The 17,059-nt window shown below is 51.1% G+C and overlaps 7 protein-coding genes across 7 annotated transcripts; 3 read left to right on the top strand and 4 right to left on the bottom strand.

The window, feature by feature from the left end:
* Nucleotides 1–1,948: 1,948 nt before the first annotated feature.
* PFICI_07838 (Vacuolar protein 8) lies at nt 1,949–3,938 on the top strand (the record flags this gene model as incomplete). Its single annotated transcript, XM_007836419.1, has 6 exons — nt 1,949–2,071; nt 2,131–2,251; nt 2,322–2,435; nt 2,494–2,739; nt 2,795–3,544; nt 3,601–3,938. The coding sequence occupies 6 exons, from the start codon at nt 1,949–1,951 to the stop codon at nt 3,936–3,938; spliced, it is 1,692 nt and encodes a 563-aa protein (XP_007834610.1).
* Nucleotides 3,939–4,532: 594 nt separating this feature from the next.
* PFICI_07837 (uncharacterized protein) lies at nt 4,533–5,113 on the bottom strand (the record flags this gene model as incomplete). The annotated part of the gene is made up of 2 exons (XM_007836418.1): nt 4,533–4,727; nt 4,796–5,113. The coding sequence occupies 2 exons, from the start codon at nt 5,111–5,113 to the stop codon at nt 4,533–4,535; spliced, it is 513 nt and encodes a 170-aa protein (XP_007834609.1).
* A 454-nt stretch (nt 5,114–5,567) lies between these two features.
* On the top strand, nt 5,568–6,434 carry PFICI_07836 (uncharacterized protein; the record flags this gene model as incomplete). The annotated part of the gene is made up of 1 exon (XM_007836417.1): nt 5,568–6,434. The coding sequence occupies one exon, from the start codon at nt 5,568–5,570 to the stop codon at nt 6,432–6,434; it is 867 nt and encodes a 288-aa protein (XP_007834608.1).
* An 863-nt stretch (nt 6,435–7,297) lies between these two features.
* On the bottom strand, nt 7,298–8,674 carry PFICI_07835 (uncharacterized protein; the record flags this gene model as incomplete). Its single annotated transcript, XM_007836416.1, has 1 exon — nt 7,298–8,674. One exon carries the CDS (start codon nt 8,672–8,674, stop codon nt 7,298–7,300), a length of 1,377 nt encoding a protein of 458 aa, XP_007834607.1.
* Nucleotides 8,675–10,502: 1,828 nt separating this feature from the next.
* On the bottom strand, nt 10,503–11,584 carry PFICI_07834 (uncharacterized protein; the record flags this gene model as incomplete). The annotated part of the gene is made up of 3 exons (XM_007836415.1): nt 10,503–10,624; nt 10,683–11,444; nt 11,503–11,584. 3 exons carry the CDS (start codon nt 11,582–11,584, stop codon nt 10,503–10,505), a joined length of 966 nt encoding a protein of 321 aa, XP_007834606.1.
* Nucleotides 11,585–12,220: 636 nt separating this feature from the next.
* On the bottom strand, nt 12,221–13,828 carry PFICI_07833 (uncharacterized protein; the record flags this gene model as incomplete). Its single annotated transcript, XM_007836414.1, has 1 exon — nt 12,221–13,828. The coding sequence occupies one exon, from the start codon at nt 13,826–13,828 to the stop codon at nt 12,221–12,223; it is 1,608 nt and encodes a 535-aa protein (XP_007834605.1).
* A 1,484-nt stretch (nt 13,829–15,312) lies between these two features.
* PFICI_07832 (uncharacterized protein) lies at nt 15,313–16,993 on the top strand (the record flags this gene model as incomplete). The annotated part of the gene is made up of 2 exons (XM_007836413.1): nt 15,313–15,600; nt 15,668–16,993. 2 exons carry the CDS (start codon nt 15,313–15,315, stop codon nt 16,991–16,993), a joined length of 1,614 nt encoding a protein of 537 aa, XP_007834604.1.
* Between the last annotated feature and the right edge of the window lie 66 nt (nt 16,994–17,059).

Genomic DNA, 17,059 nt, shown 5'->3' with positions numbered 1-17,059 from the left:
CCATCTGTGGAAAGTTGCCCACCTTTATACATAGACACTAAATCGAAATATATAATATAGCTATCATTACGACAACTGGTGTTTACGCGTGCCGACTTTTGCGCGACATCAAGCGTGTTGCTTGTCCATAATTCATCTATTTATAACTTGATCAGACACACAACGAGTGGCGGTCTTTTGACTTTGGATCATGACTGTTTGTGGCACATACCTACCGGTGCAGCTATATCGCAGAGGACCTTGCTGCGGCTCAGTATCGTGGGAAGATGTCGCACCAGTTGGTCTGTTTTTGTTGTGACATATTTGAACCTGTAATACAGGCCTCAAAAAAAAAAAAAAAAAAAACATGAACAAGTACATAGTATCACAAGCAACAATGAGACAGCCCACTGTGCCCATTGCCCACTCGAACAGATCAAACTTGGCAGACCTGGGACAAGCTCTACCAGAAAGGGCGCTAGGTCTCAGAGCTCTTTGGGCTTTGGTGGCGCCAGGATTGCATCCATGAATCGCTGCAAAGTCGATCTCGTTACCACGTCGAGGTGCAGATGGCTCGGCTGGGAAAAGATCGCACGCTGATATCTCGTAGTGTAGACTACACATGCCCAAGAGATATGGGAAGGCAAAAAGAAAAGAAAATAGTGGAGTGTAGGGGCGAGACCAGGACAAATGATTCGATATACAGATGAGCAAATGTGAATCAGTCATATCTACTATATCATGCACCACCCAGTGCCACCTACTTAGCTGACCGAAAACATTGGAGCCTACGTCCTTGGTGTTGTGCAAAGTTAATCTCTAACTCTCTCCTCAAAAGTAAAAGAAGTACGTACACAGTACTTCAATCGCATGATAAAGGATTGCTCCATATTTGACCAAAGCATCGACATCATCGCGTTGTGTTTAACACGTAGCCAAGCGGAGTGCGTCATAGTGGAAAGACAACAGCAATGTCCTGCTTGTTGAATATTTCAGTTGCGATACCAAAACGAAGGTATTCCAGCTCACCGCTTGGAGACGAGAGCCAATACAAATATCATCTAGACAGTTTTTTTTTTTTTTTTTTTTTTTGGTCCCTCTTGAGCTACAATACAACAATAATAGCGAGGTTGCCATGGGCTATTTTAGTGGACAATGTGTTTCCAGGGCTGCGGGCACCCATCGTCGAATCGCTGATAGTCTAATGTAGGGTAGCTTAAAGATAGCTAAAAGAAGTCGGCAGGGTTCCGGCTGGGGGCCAACCCGGTCTCTTCGTCTTTTCATGCTGGTGCTGGTTGGGCTGCCTTGTCCTATCCATCCTGCCTCTGGCCGTCTGCCTGCCCATCAAACGAGTTGGACCCTGGCTCTCACCCAGCACCATCACCCGCACCTCGACCTGCACTTGCTCTCGCACTTGAGCCACCAACTGGCCCGGGGTCCAAAGCAAAGCGCACCTGCACCTGTGCACCTCCCGCTAACTGCGCATCACGTTGGGCCCGCAACTTCTCATTCGTAATAAACAAAACGGAAAACCTGCCCAGGATCTTTTTTGTTTGCATCTCATTCCATAAACGACTGACAAAAAGTTTTCCTTTTCCTCCCATCTCAACTGCCGCCCGTCTAGGCCTTGCAGAAGCCTCCACGAGTCCCTACCGACCCGACTTGCGAAGGCCCGATCGTTTACCTCCGTTGCTATTGGCGGTCCCCTTCGCCGCTTATCTAAAAAGAAAGCGCAGCTCGACGTGAAACCCGAGCCACTCGTGGGAAGCTCCGACTAACCAGAGCTCGCAATCCACCACCCGGTTTCCATCTCCTCGACAACAACCGCACGGTCGCATCGACTGCAGTTCTTCAAAGATCAATTCAAAGAGATCTATTCACGTCTACTGAAGCACAGTTGGGCTATCGCCGCGATGGGTGTCTGCCAGTCGTGCTGCGGAGGTATGGTTTCCAACAATCTGATGACGGCATGGCCGCGCCGCGACTTGTAGCTTATCTGCCTGCAGGGAAATCCCGCGATGGTCTCTACGAACCTCTACTGCAAGAGTCGGAACGCGAGGCCGTCTCTGATCTCTTGCAATATCTCGAGCATGTGCGTCTATCCTTTCCAACAACATACCGCTGCTTCGATATGCTAATGAGCACCCACAGCGTGGAGAGACCGACTTCTTCTCGGGAGAGCCACTTCGGGCGCTGAGCACACTCGTCTTCTCGGACAACATAGACTTGCAGCGAAGTGCAAGTTTGACCTTTGCAGAGATCACGGAACGAGGTATGATCATGGAGCCAGAACAAACAAAGAAAGAAAAGGACATGGTGGGAAGTTAACCAAGCAACCACAGATGTGCGAGAGGTCGACCGAGATACACTGGAGCCTATTCTTTTTCTCCTGCAAAGTCCTGATATTGAGGTGCAGAGGGCTGCCAGCGCAGCTCTGGGAAATCTTGCCGTCAATAGTAAGTCTAGTTCGTCATCAAGTCTTCGGCTGCATCATGCTGACTCGGTGGATTACAGCCGAAAACAAAGTCTTGATAGTGCAGCTTGGTGGTTTGACACCACTCATCCGTCAAATGCTATCCCCCAACGTCGAAGTCCAGTGCAACGCCGTCGGCTGCATCACAAACCTCGCCACACATGAAGATAACAAGGCAAAGATTGCAAGATCAGGCGCGCTCGGCCCGCTCACACGACTGGCCAAGTCAAGGGACATGAGAGTACAACGGAACGCGACTGGAGCTTTGCTGAATATGACACATTCTGGTCAGAATACCATCCAAGCTTGTCTTGTGGGTAGCCATTGCTAACGTGGATATAGATGAGAATCGCCAACAGCTAGTGAATGCGGGTGCGATCCCTGTGCTCGTCCAGCTTCTCTCCTCTCCAGATGTCGATGTTCAATACTACTGCACCACAGCATTGAGTAACATTGCAGTCGACGCAAACAACCGCCGAAAGCTTGCAGCCTCCGAAAACAAACTCGTCCAATCGCTGGTAAATCTCATGGATTCTTCTTCTCCCAAAGTGCAATGCCAAGCTGCTTTGGCACTGCGTAACTTGGCCTCGGATGAGAAATACCAGCTTGATATCGTTAGGGCCCAAGGCTTGAACCCGCTCCTACGACTGCTCCAATCCTCGTACCTGCCACTCATCTTGTCGGCCGTCGCCTGTATTCGGAACATCTCCATCCACCCGATGAACGAGTCGCCGATCATTGAAGCTGGATTCTTGAAGCCATTGGTGGATCTTTTGGGATCAACCGACAATGAGGAAATCCAATGTCATGCCATCTCGACACTTCGCAACCTGGCTGCAAGTTCGGACCGCAACAAGCAACTAGTACTCGAGGCTGGTGCTGTACAGAAATGCAAGCAGCTCGTCCTGGATGTTCCGGTTACGGTCCAGTCTGAAATGACAGCTGCCATTGCCGTCCTGGCATTGTCCGACGACCTCAAGACTCACCTCTTGAACCTCGGTGTTTTCGATGTTCTGATTCCACTGACCCACTCGCCAAGCATTGAGGTTCAAGGCAACAGTGCTGCGGCTTTGGGTAATCTGTCATCTAAGGGTAAGCACCATATCATTGCACTGGAAGCAGATGATGTTAATACTAACATGACACAGTTGGGGATTATTCCATCTTTATTCAGGACTGGCAGGAGCCCAACGGCGGCATTCACGGATACTTGAGCAGATTCCTCGCTAGCGGCGATGCTACGTTTCAACACATTGCCATTTGGACTTTGCTACAGTTGCTCGAGTCAGAGGATAAGACCCTGATTGGCCACATTGGAAAGTCGGACGATATTGTTGAGATGATCAAGCAAATTGCCAATCGCCAACCCGAGCCTGACAACAACGAATACGCCGAAGACGAGGATGAAGGCGAGGTAGTCAACCTTGCCCAGCGCTGCTTGGAGTTGCTGGGGCAAAGCTCGTCCAAAACCCACATTGAGGGCTAAGATGACATACCACATCCCACTCGCACTTACAGGCATGGCTTGGTTCTTCTAATTCTCTATTTCGCATCTTTTGGCATGAATTCGACGTGGGCCTGGAGTTTAGGCGTATCTATATAGGCGAGCATTTGTTAAGACATGATGGAAAGCGGTCTCCTTCAGGTATTCCCTTTTGTTTCAGGGATCTATGCATATCCCCGGCGGCCGGTCGGCACACCCGGGGTTGGCGCATTGTTGATTGATTTGGCGGTATCACATCGCTTAAGGACAAGCCCGTCAAGAGAAATGCATGGTTCCCTTTGTAAGAATTATTGATTAAGCAACTAGCCAGAAAGGCTGGTTCCAAGCTCTAGCGTTTCGCATTGGCGATATTGCGCTTCTCTACGAAATGGGGACGACCGAGTTGATTTGTGTTGAAGACCTTATGTCTTGTAATTAGATTGCCCTTTTGTAGAGATATCCACTCAGCAGCAATCCTTTTCATTCCAGACTCCGTTGCGGGCCACAATTCCAAATCGCCCACGAGTGCTGTACATTTTTCTACAAGTACATGCTTGGAAGGTCCGTCATGATTGAGTGGCCGACCATAGAAATCTACTATGGGTGCGGTGATTCGGCTGGCGAAAGTCCATCTTTTACTTTTGTAAACCAATTCATGGGATTCCAGCCGTTGAATTCAATCTTTGCAATGACCTTTCCGTGGACGAGAGCCAACGGCAGGGGACCATAATCCCGACTGTCCCTGGACCACGGCAGGTTATCTCCAACAATGTAACAATGTCCCTGAGGTACCTGATTACTTTAGGTCAGCATGCTTTTGTGTATCACGACTAGTGCAATGGTGAATCAAGACTACTGACCTGCATCATATCGTCATTTTTCGACCCGGGACTATTGAGCAGGACATAGTCGCCGGGCATGCCAATGACCCTCTTGACGCCGCCCTCGTGCGGCTCAACGGGGATGGTGTAGGTGACGCAGTCGCCGACGCGCACGCCACGGCCCCGGCGGTACGAACGGTCGGCCACGAACCACTCATTCCAGACCAAGAAGGTCGGCAGCATCGAGGGACCCGAACCGGGTGCCACCGAGTACCCGTACTGCCAGAGCACGTGGGCCAGCGCGAGGGTCTGCCCCGTCGCCAGGAATACGCGGAATGGGTGGCCTAGGAGCGGCATTTCTGCTCTAAAGGGGTGTTTGATATTGACCGCCTCACCGGATGGTCATGTTCAAGCAGGAAGAAAAGAATCTTTTCCCCTTATCCTTTGAGTGGGTGTGTTGTTCGTGTTTGGATGCGCATATATACATCTAGCACCAAGAGGCTTCATTAAGGATGGCTTGATATGCATTGACCTATGCCGGTGTGGGTGGGGCTCCGAGTCCCGTTCGTTCACCGAGAGAAGAGCTTAGGCCAGACTGGATCTGATTGGTCGCTCACCTAGAGCTCTGAGAACATACGTCAACTTCCTTTACACGGTATTCTCCAATTGAAACTGCAGTAATAATTGGAGTTTCTACTTTCTCCCTTCTCCCAAACAGAGTTTGTCGTTGCGGATTTCTGCAGCCTAGGGACAAGCTACCTCAATCCGACGTGGCGCTGTAGATCTACATTCCTTCTGTTCTGTTGATACAATGCGTCCTGCACACTGCCTCTTCTCGCCCTCGAGGGCTCTGCGCTCCGTGTTTCTGCCGGCGCAGCTGGAGATGGCCACCAACATAACCCGCCTGCCAGTCTATCTGCTCGCGCCTCGACTCTTTAGCACATCGAGCCCTCGGTCCTTTATCCGGTCACGACCCAAGCCGCCCAGCAGCGGAGGAGGTGGTGGTGGTCAGAAACAAGGCGGCAAGCTCCCTTCAAACCTACCCTCGGACAATGCCATCCCGTACACGTGGATCCGCGTGGCCGAATGCCAGAAGCACGGCATGAAGCCCATGAACCCGAATACGGACCTCTCGATACCCCTGCGCGCGCGGGACGTTTTGCGCAATCTCGACCGGGCAAAGTACACGCTGGTCATGGTGGCCCTGCCGCCGTCCAAGCAGCGACGACAAGACGACGAGGAAGCCCAGGACGAGGAAGACGTCGAGGACCAGCCCCGCACCCCGCAGGAGCTCGAGGAGCGCGAGCGCCGCGACAGCCCCGTGTGCCGCATTATTGACAAGCAGGCGCACGTGCGGGACCAGGAGGACAAGGCCAAAGAGGCCCGGCGCAAGGAGCTCAACCGCAAGGAGATTGAGCTCAACTGGGCCATTGCCCCCAACGACCTGCAGCACCGCCTCAAGCAGATGCGTGCGTTCCTGGAAAAGGGCAAGCGCGTCGAGATCATGATTGCCAAGAAGCGCGGGGGCCGCGTCGCCACGGCCGACGAGGCGGCGGCGCTGCTCGAGGCCCTCAAGGAGGCGGCCGCTGAGACCAAGGCCACGCAGGTCAAGATTACCGGACAATTTCCCGCTGTGGTGCGGTTGATTTACGAGGGCAAGGCTCCCAAGTCTGCTTGAGGAGCCGTGCAAAGGTCCTGGGGTTCATGTTCTCTTGGTTGGGAAAATATCTGCGGATGTGTGGTACTTGGACTGTAGTGGGTCAGCAAGTGTGTATGAGGTTGATACAGAAGCCATGATGGCTGATCTTCTGCGCAGGTAGCAGGCAAAGAACGACATGTTTCTGTGTTTGAAGTATGCATCTGCCTGCTCTTCAGACAGTTCCATGGCATGTAACATAACTATCTCAAAATAACCAGATATTGTCTCGACCAAAAACCTGGGAAATTATGCAATGATCAAAGCTTGCGTGCAGTTGTATCCATGATATCGACCCCAGATGCTCAAGGCTAGGGTTCACTATTGATAAATCGGAAGTACACATTATCCAATATCCATTTAAAAAGATATGCTGAATTTGGCAGCTCAATTTTGTAAGAAGGACACTATAGCGAAAATACAGCAAAAAAAAAAAAAAAGGAAAAGCAGGCGAATCCAAAGAAGGACTCGAGCCCGGCACACTGGCAGAGTAGTCATTGCCCTCTACGCTCTTACCATTGAGCCAGCATGTCTCCCCAAGTTTATTTGTCCAGGTCTGGTCGCCAGGGTGCTGGACCAGAGACAATGGTTGGCTGTTTATTCAGATACTTGAACCCCTCCAATAGCAAACGGAAGATGCAAACGGCATGGTCATCACTTCTTCCAGCTCCTGGACATTAATTGTTGATGCTCAACAGAATATCATTGCAAAGTCATTCTGATTTATTATATTCGAGACATTGACATCTTACAAGACATTTATTTGTCTGAAAACTGCGTGTATTGTTGATTTCTATATCATAGCCATGCCTCTTTATAGCTCTTCTATTCAGAATTCAATATTACTACTTCATGACAAAAATAGATCCGCCCAGCACGCTGAGCGCCAGCGCCGATGTGATGAAGCCGGCAGCAACCTTTTCCTTGAGCGTAATGGGTTCGAGAACGGGCATCTTGTCCTCGGTGGAGGCGCCGGCATTGACGTCGCCCTTGCTGGTGCCGCCCGTGTCGGCTGTGACGGGGGCTTGCGTCGTGCGCTTGACCAAGTTGTACATGACGGCAGCCAGAGCGCTCTGCTGCTCGCCTACGCCGACCATGTTGTCAAACTCGGGGCTCTTGGTCCACTGGAACCCGCAGGCCGTACCTGCGGGGCCCTTGTACAGCGCCGCCGCCGGCGAGCCGTTGCACTGCTGGGCCGCGGCTGTGGCCGTGGACTGCAGCAGTGGCATGATGGTATCAAAGGTAAAAGGGGCCAGCTGAGATGTACCCGCCAGCCAGCGCGCGAGGTACGCCTTGAAACTCTGCTGATCAATATCGCAGAAACCACCCTCCTCGCACGGCTTCTCAACCATGATACCATTGTCAAAATGGAACCCAGTCGTTTGGTCCAAGAGTCCCTGCGTTCGTTGCTTCCACTTGTCGTCGCCTCCCGTAAAGTTATACATGACGGCTGCGCCATGCAGAAAGATGCCGGCATTGTAGGTCCACTGAGCCTTGTCGATGTCTGAGCAATTTGAGGTGACCTGCGCACCGTCAAAGACTTGGAATTCGGCAGTGATCAGTCCAGTATCGGTCATCCAGTCGTACACCTTCTCGGCCCAGTCGGCATAGGTCTGGTTTCCAGTGAATCGCGCCAGCCGCGAAGCGACGTTGAAGAAGCAGCCGTTGGAAATGGAGTTCTTGTAGTTGAATCCATTGTTGAATGTGAAAATCTGCCACCGCAGCCCTCCTCCGCACGTATCCGGATCCCACCTATCCACGTACTCGTTGAATACTGCCTGTGCCAAGGCTAACCATTGTGGTTGATCTGCCGGCGGGTCGGGAAACTTGTTCTCTGCAGCCGACATGGCAGCCATGGCCCAGAAGCCTTGATCATCGTTTCCTTCTGATCTCGTCTGATTTTGTGGCATAAAGTCTTTGTCGTCTCCGACTTGGTGTAGTAATGCCTGTGATGTGATGGCGTTGTATGTATCGTCGCCAGTGAAAAACCAGTAGTCCACCATGGTCCCAAACATGGCGCCTGCTTCCCACCAGAAGTAGGGATCTGGCAGATTTCCGGGCACATCTCCCGTGTTGTTTCCTGTATAGTATTTTAATAAACCGAAAGCGAGTGTGCTCGATGCCGATTTGATCGAGTCGTCATCGGTCAAGTCGACATCAATGGCTTGAGAGGCACCTGCCAGCAGGCCAAAGACGCCTGCCGTGCGTAGAATGGACCTCATGATGAAAAAAGAAGAAGAAATTTGTGTTGAAGAAGAGAATGTTGCTCAGGCCCAGCCAAGGTTCCAGCCGCAGATTATTAGGAAGAATGATTTGATGTAAGAATCAGTGCAACGCCATCGAAATTGATTGTCGAAAACCGCCGCGGGGTCTGACACGAGAACACAAAGCCGATGTGTGATACGAAAGTCGTAAATGTCAGACGTAAGAATAGAAAATGGCAGCTCGAGTACTACGAACAGCCGCCACAATTATCCAAGTCACCGGGACGCGCGAAAAAAGGTCGTAACCGTAAGACGAATGAAAGAAAAGAAGGCAACTCAGCCAGGAGTACGAATGGAACAACACAAAGAATGGCGATGGGATAGGCCGCCTGTCCTACCAAAAGAAAAGAAATATTTTCGGTGGAGGAGTAAGGTCAGAACGGAAAAGAGAAATAAAGAGAGTTCAGAAACAACCCGTGAACAAAAGAGAAAGATGGGGTGGCAGTGATTCGTCCCCAGCTAGTGTTGCAAACCACATGCAGATCTGATCCAGCTCGTCTGGTGTACAAGAGTCATCAACATTACCTTCCTACCTTACCTGCCTTGCTGTCCACTGGTTGGCCTGCGGGGCCAGACCAGATGCTTCAGCAGCGTTGAACCATTGAACAGCCGCCGTACCAAGCGGGCGGGCGACCAAGCGACCAAACTCGGTTACAGAGTGCGCTGCTCCTCCATTTCGGATGCTGCAGTCATCCATAGTCGTGGTCGAGGCTGTGTAGACATCAGAAGGGACAGTATGAAACCTTTCGAGTTTGGGTCTTGGCGACGTTTCGTCTCAATGCTGGCGAGCGACCCCTGCTGCTCGTGCAGGAACAGGACTAGAATCAGTTCTGACAAAGGATGCTGCCCGACGAATTCAAGAATGTCTGGAGACAATCAATACTACATTTTGCTGATTCCCTTCCGTCATTATTGACAAGTCATTAGAAGCAAATCTACTGATAGAAAGTCGTATTCTTGGTCTATGAAGTGGACTTGAATAATTGACGAGTCCCTTGAATTGAAGTCTGCAGCACGAAAAATGGGTGGGGGCTGCCATTAGGCTAGGCCCTGGCATCTGCCGGCTAGAACGTCGCCGGTTAGGAGCTATACCCGCCTTGGCTAGCGCAAAGCGACCTTATTTTTGAGATTATTTTTATCCCCCCAGAGATCCACGGCGGGACTATGGGGGGATGAAACTGGTGCAAGGGCCCAAGCTTGTGTGTCGGACTGCCGCGAGGAAGAGAAGTAGCAGGTTGGATTCGTGCGTCATATAATAGCCGCCGCCGCTCTGTCGTTCGAGACGCGAGACCTGGATCGGCGGTTGCACTACCATGGAGAGTCGGGTAGGAACACAGGTCTTTGTCGAGCAGTTCGTGGGAGAGATTTCCGTGGCCCAACATTGCAAACAAGAGAGCCTCGTGGACGATCGTTTTGCTAGGGATTCCGGTCAGCTTATCCATTTGAGGATTGAAACCATGACTGGGACTTTGTGGCCCATACAAGCAAAGATGATATATGGACACGGGGTCTGTACTCAGACTCTGCTGCAAGCGCTTGATTGATATCATGAACGCACAGTAAACGCGACTAGCGTTGTGTTTTCGTCTTTCCCAAACTCGTCAGTCATACAGCGGTACCCAAAGCAAGATACATTTTATTCCGCGAGTCACAGCCACTAGTGATAGAAAATGTTCATAATTTGAACCCGCACATACTTGCGAGTCTATATAGAAGGGTATCTTTTCCCGTCGTCTGCCGCAGGACTGAACAAAGGAAATTTTTGAATCATAGAAGGCATTTTAGCTTAAGCCTTGACCTTCTTTGCAGGAGGCTGCTCATCATCCTCCTCTTCCTCCTCGTCAAGCTCATCCTCATCAAGCTCCTCAAAGTCCATCTCACTAAGGCCGTCTTGTTCCTGAGCATTGGCTGGTGGAAAATCGTTAGCATCTTGTCTCGGGTAATGTCACGTGATTGATAAACTCACTGAAGTATTTGATGGCGCTGGGCCAGAGGTCCTCGGCAATGGCAACAGCGAGCTCCTCGCCATCGGGGAAGATCTCGAGGATCTCCTCGTCGTCTTCGTCGGCATCCACGAGCTCGGGAGCCTCGTCCTCGTCACCAGTGCTCTTGCCCTCGGCGCGGAGGCGGCGCTGTTCTTGCTCCTTGGCAATGGACTCCTTGTTCTCCTCCTCGGTGACGGGGTAGCCTCGGTAGCCAAAGAAGGCAAAGAAGCTTACTGCACCCATGCCGGTTCCCTGGATCTTCTCCTGCAGGGCCTTTTGCTCTGCGGTGAAGTTCTTAATCTTGGGGATTCCGGTCTGGCCGCTCTTCTTCTCCTGCTCGTACACGGAGACGACCATGTCGAGCATGCCGTCGGTCAGATCCTTGCCGGCCTTCCACTTGATGGCAACGGGCTCGCTGACCAGGCCCGCAAAGTTGCCGTCCTTGGACTGGCGGTGGTAGAACTTCTTCTCGAGCACCTTGTCCTCAAAGTACTCATTGTCGTCAAACTCAAACTTGATGGAGAGGCTGCGGGGGTCGCCCTTGCTGCCGTCCTCGACCTCGAAGCGCGAGACGTAAATGGACTTGAGGGCGGCCGAGAGCACAGCAGAGTCCGAGGGCTGAATGTAGGCGTCAACCTCCTGAGGCGCCTGCTCAAACACCAGCGGCCAGAAGTTGTCAATCTCGGCCACGGTCTTTTGTCTCTTCTCGTACAGAGCCTTGGTCAAGACGGCTTGCTGACGGGCTAAAGCAAAAAGAGTCAGTATTCGATTTCTGGTGATCATTGACCAGGAGGTACGTACTGATCTCGAGTTCTACATCCTCGAATTCGCGCTCAATGTCAGCGAGCTGCTCATAGGTGACATTGCTCTCCTCGGCTGCCATTTTTTATTTTTTTGATTGGTTGTGTTTTTGCAATTGATAACTTTTGATTAAAAAGATGCTGCAAGACAAGAAGAAAGTGCAAGTCACAAATACAAATCTAGTGATGAATTGAGTGAGAAATTGACGATCTGGACAAATTTTCAAAGCCGACTTACAAGATTTTCTTTTTTTCCCTAATCCACCTCGAGCTGATCTCGGAGCTCCCCTGCAGCTACTGATCAGAGCTTATGCACGGTGCACTTAGTGACATGTGCGCAGTGCGGTCATAGTGGGGCGGCTATTTTGGTGGAGGGATTGCGATTATTCAACTGATTGTGGCGGCTTTGCTGTTTTCTATCCAATTTCTAAAATCTTCTCGTGATCAAGGCTATTCGGATCGGCCAACACTGTATGGACTCCTCAATCTGACTTTGTTGCGTATATATACTACATTTTTGGGTGCTGCCTTTTTTTGAGGATTAAAACAAAAGTGAATGTTCATCTGAAATTATGACACTTGTATAATAGTATTTGTTCTTCGTCACATGATCGAGAAATTATTTCAATTATGGCCCCTGGCCTTTAATATTTCCATTTTCTGATTTCCTCGTCATTACGCGAAACCAAGCTGCAGCTTGCCTTGCATAACTTATACTCTCATGTGCTGATAGTAAAAGACTTGACGGTCACGGAACCACCAAGAGCCTCTGTAGCATAGTTGAAGATACCATACCGAGACCCGACAAAATAAACCTCGCCATCCAAGGTTGTATGAGTCTGACCCATTTCGATGAATGTGGTACCATCGGTGCTGTATGAAAAGTTGGAATAGGCCGGCGAACTACTGATATCACACCAAACTCGAAACCAGACGGTGCTGCTGCCGTTGTTGCTGTTGCTGGCCAACTGGACGCTCTCTATCACGTCTCCCTTGCTCGTCGTATGCCAGCCATCCGTTGGACTCATGATGATATTGTCAATCATTTGAACTTGCGTTGTATCCTGGCTTTTGAGTATGCTTATCGAGCCAGCGTTATATCTAAAGACCACGAGGCCAGCATGATCACCATCAGCCATTCTGGAGATATCGAGCTCTATCGTGGTAGCAGAGGCGGGCCCGAGAATTCGGTGGGTAAGCGTATTTCGAGCCATAAAGAAGTCATCAGTGACCGTTGCAGTTGCAAGGGTGAGTCCATCCCCGACCGCCCATTTGGTAGTGTCGGGATCATGGTTCCATTCGTATTGAGGGCCTAGGGTGTCACCACTGAAGAGATCGGTCTTGACGACAGTTCCCAGATCCTGATGAGGGAGAGGATAAGGATAGGTGGAGCCCCAGGTATTCTCCTCGGTAAAGACTACATTTGGCCAGCCGTCGTCGTCCCAGGTGATGGGAGCCAAGACGGGGAAACGGCCGCCCGGCCACCGGTCAACGAAGGCCATGTACCACCAGTCACCCTGTGGCGTATCGATCAGGGCCCCTTGGAACGGGCTCCCGGCGCCTGGGACAGGAGTCCCGCTGTTGGCAGTCACGCGGTGCCAGTCACTATAATTTCCAAAGGGCCCATTTGTAGATTTGATGACGATCTGACCTCTTCCCACGCCAGGGTTCGTCAGCCAAATATAGTAGGTATCATCGATTTTGTAGAATCGAGCACCCTCAATGTAGCCAATCTCTTCGGTGGTGTTAAAGACGACCTGAGATTGTTGTACTTGCAGGTCACTTGTCAGCTGCGCAACCTTGATTTGGGCATCTAGACCATTTGGGACCCATTGACTATAGGCAACGTAGAAGATGTCGTCCTGGTCGATTAAGAGACCTGCATCGTAGAAGCAGTGGTCGCTGATGACAGACGCCTGCTCCCATGGACCTTCAATGGCAGCGGCGGTGTAGATGTAGGTCTTTCCAATGTATTGAATACACCCGATCCAATAAAAGATACTAGAAGCCTCGTGGTACCTGATGGAAGATGCATAGATTCCTTGGTTATACGCGCTGCCACCGTCCAGATTAAAGGCAGCGACGCCAAAGTCTAATGTCGGGACAGAATGGGACAAGTACTCCCAGTTGACCAAGTCGTAGGACTTGAGGATGGGGGCTCCCGGAGAAAAATGCATGGTAGACGCTGAATAGTAGTAAGTGTCGTTGACACGAATTAGATCAATGTCGGCAAGGTCCTGCCACAAGAGTGGTTGAGTAAAGTTTTCGGCGTAGGCATGTTGTAGGAGGAAGCCCATAGCCAAGGGAATAGGTTGCGAAAACTTCATAGTGAATAGTCTGCAATATGATGACTAGAAGGGAGAGGTTTACAATGCGGATTTACATCTTCGTCAAGTCCACAAACGACTGTTTATATGGATTTCTTTTCCTCCCAAAGCCCTTCCATTACTCACACAGATTCCGTCCCCCCGGGGCTTGGGATTTTGCGCCTTGGTGTGCGCAACTCCCTCGGATGCTACAATTCAATGAAGCATTTCGAGTAATTTGATCTTTTCTTGGTGTTCTGACTGTCGCCAGCCCCCATCGGGCCGGTGGTGCCAAGAGAAGGATACCAGAAGACCTCATATTAGCGACACTCAATCTACTTATAAACAAGTTATTGAATCGCGTGGTTGCTCCCGAGCACGTCAACGCACACAACATCCCATCGGCCCCACCTCAGCTTGCTGCCATCACCCTCCCACCGTACAAGTGGGAGCAATATCTGCAATCAAGATGGGATTCCCCGCAAACAAAGTATTTACACCGCTCGTCCCTCAAAAGTAGTGATTCCACGTTGCATAAATGCCAATAGTCATATCGGTAGAGTGGCAATGGGGCCGTATTGCGAGTATTCAATTGCATCCACAGGATTGTGATGTGCATGAATCTGCCGAGGGCAAACAGGAAATTATGGACGGGTTCTAGGGTTGACAGCTAGTGCGTGCTCGCCATTGTTATCTCTGTTCGTCTTTGGAGATGATCTACTCCTTGAATGGGAGAGAATTTGGTATCTATAGCTTGCATATGTTTGTAAGCCATGTCGGCGTATTCGCTTCTGGCGATTGGTGTACCATTGGTGCCACATCCGCCAAGGAAAAGGTTATATCTCCCGAGGTAGCCTATAGTCTTGCAGGGACCATGGCCGTCTCCAATTTGACCCTTCACCGATGCCTCAAACCCATCGAGATCTCCCAACCATTGATAGAAAACACAAATAACATCACTATAGAAGTTGGTTATCTCATGTCGTCGTCGGAAACTCTTTCCAAAAACCACAACCTAGTGCTCGCGTAAGCCTTTAGAATCCTGTCATAGCATTGGTATGGAGATTATCTCTCGGAACTCTCATTTGGGTGGTACAATGATGATTGGTTGCTTGTCTTGGTGTTTAGTGTTCTTACAGCTTCGAGTCAAATACACTAGCCAGTAAACACTAAACAACATAAACTCTACATGCAAGAGATGATTTCACTAGAATATCATAATTTCTCGGCCCATGTCACTGGCTCTAGTGCTCGCGTGAGAGAAGCAAAGTGTCTATCAATGCCCAAATGGGAGGTTTTGCATAGTGGGTATAGTATGGACCAACATTCATCTGCAAGTTTTCTACATTTCCTTGGTAGAGATGGTATTGTCCATGGGACTATAAATTTCAGCCCTCCTGCTGCCAAGTCGGGCCAAGATGTTTGAACCCTTGTATATGACCAGACACACAACCTTTACTCTTTGGCCAAGCACCGTGTCATACAAATCAGGAGGTGAGAACAAAATGACTGTCAACGATATTGCCCCTCCAGCTATATGGTCGACCATTGTCGACACCCGAGCAGCAGAAACGCCAAGCCGGGTTTTCTGCGAAATTCTCGAGGCGGATTGGCGCGACAGAGGGCCACGGGAGATCACATATGCACAATTTGCCAGAGCCGTGAACCGGGCCTGTTGGTGGCTCGAGAATGAGTTTGGTGCTGCCAAAGACTTTGACGCCTTTACCTACGTTGGAGATAATGATCTTCGTTATACCATCATCATGATTGCTGCTCAAAAGTCTGAACGTACCGTGAGTAGGAGCTCATTCTTATTGATCTAGTCTTGGAATCTTGTCTCTGGCTGACATTTCCCCAAAGATGGTCATTGCAGAGCTAAGCCGCTTGACCCACGAGGCACTGCTCAAACTGTTGGAAACGACAAAATGTTTCCGCTGGCTCGGCGGTTCAGAGGATCAAACAGCTTTGGGCAAGAAGCTGATAGACGAGAGGCCAGGCACTCAGCTTTACACTTTGCCGCCCCTGGAGCACTGGCTTGATGCTAGCGACGTTCCCAATTATCCATTCACCAAGACGTGGGAAGAGGCCAAGCCACATCCGGCATTCGTTATACACTCTTCAGGCACGACGGGAATTCCCAAGCCGCTTCGACACACTCTCGAATCCGTGTCTACCAATGACATGATTCATCGTTATCCAGACGGGTCTGTAGAAAACCCAGAGAACGGCTTCAGCCCGATGCGCGGCTCCAGAATGATTTGGGCAGCGCCTCCTCAGTGGATGGGAGGCATCTGGGGGCACTTGTTTGCACCGCTCTTTTACGACGGCATTCCCGTATGGCCACCCGTCGACCACGGAGCCCTTTCACCGGTGCCCGTGGTCATGGAGATGTTGGAAAAAGTTCAGCCCGACGGCGCCTTTTTCGTGCCCAGCATGGCCCGGGACCTGTGCCAGCAGCCCGCCGCCCTGGCGCGGATCAAGCAGCTCCAGTTCCTCGTGTACGGCGGCGCGCCCCTCGACGGCTGGGTAGGCGACCTGCTGTGCACCGAGCTGCGGCTCGTCGTGGGCGTGGGCTCGACCGAGTGCGGCCTGTGGCCGCTGCGCACCCTCGCCGACCCCCGGGACTGGCGCTACTACCACCTGGACCCGCGCCTGGGCTACCGGCTCGACCACTACCAGGACGACATGTACGAGGTGGTGCTGGAGAGGAGGCCAGAGTACCGCCGGCACCAGGGCGTCTTTGTCATGTTTCCTGACCTCGACGTCTGGCACACCAATGACTTGTACTCGCCACACCCCACCAAGCCGGGGTTGTTACGCTACCGAGGTCGAAAAGACGATCTGGTCAAGTTGGTGTGGCTGACCAAGGTGCGGGCCGGCGACATGGAGAGTGCGCTGGTGCGTGACCCTAGGATCAGCAATGCCATGGTGGGTGGGGAGGGGAAACCGACACCGTTTGTGATTCTCCAGCTCTCTGAGGATGTGAGAAACTTTGACGAGGAGGATATTTGGAATATTGTGAGGACGCTCAACGAGAAGCATTCGGCCGAGGTTCATCTACCGCGCCAGAATATCTTGGTGGCGGCCAAAGATAAACCTCTGCGGAGGCTGGGCAAAGGGACGTTGGACCGGAGAGGTATTTTGGCGGATTATGGACATGAAATTTCTAAACTGTATGATGTGTGAAGGATACCTCGAGCGTGGGCATGGTCATCTGTATTGATAAGAGTGAATAGTTGAGACGTGGATGAT

Source organism: Pestalotiopsis fici, assembly GCF_000516985.1.
Source record: "Pestalotiopsis fici W106-1 unplaced genomic scaffold PFICI_Scf_5, whole genome shotgun sequence".
NCBI lineage: Eukaryota > Fungi > Ascomycota > Sordariomycetes > Amphisphaeriales > Sporocadaceae > Pestalotiopsis > Pestalotiopsis fici.
This window is presented reverse-complemented; position numbering and strand designations above follow the sequence as displayed.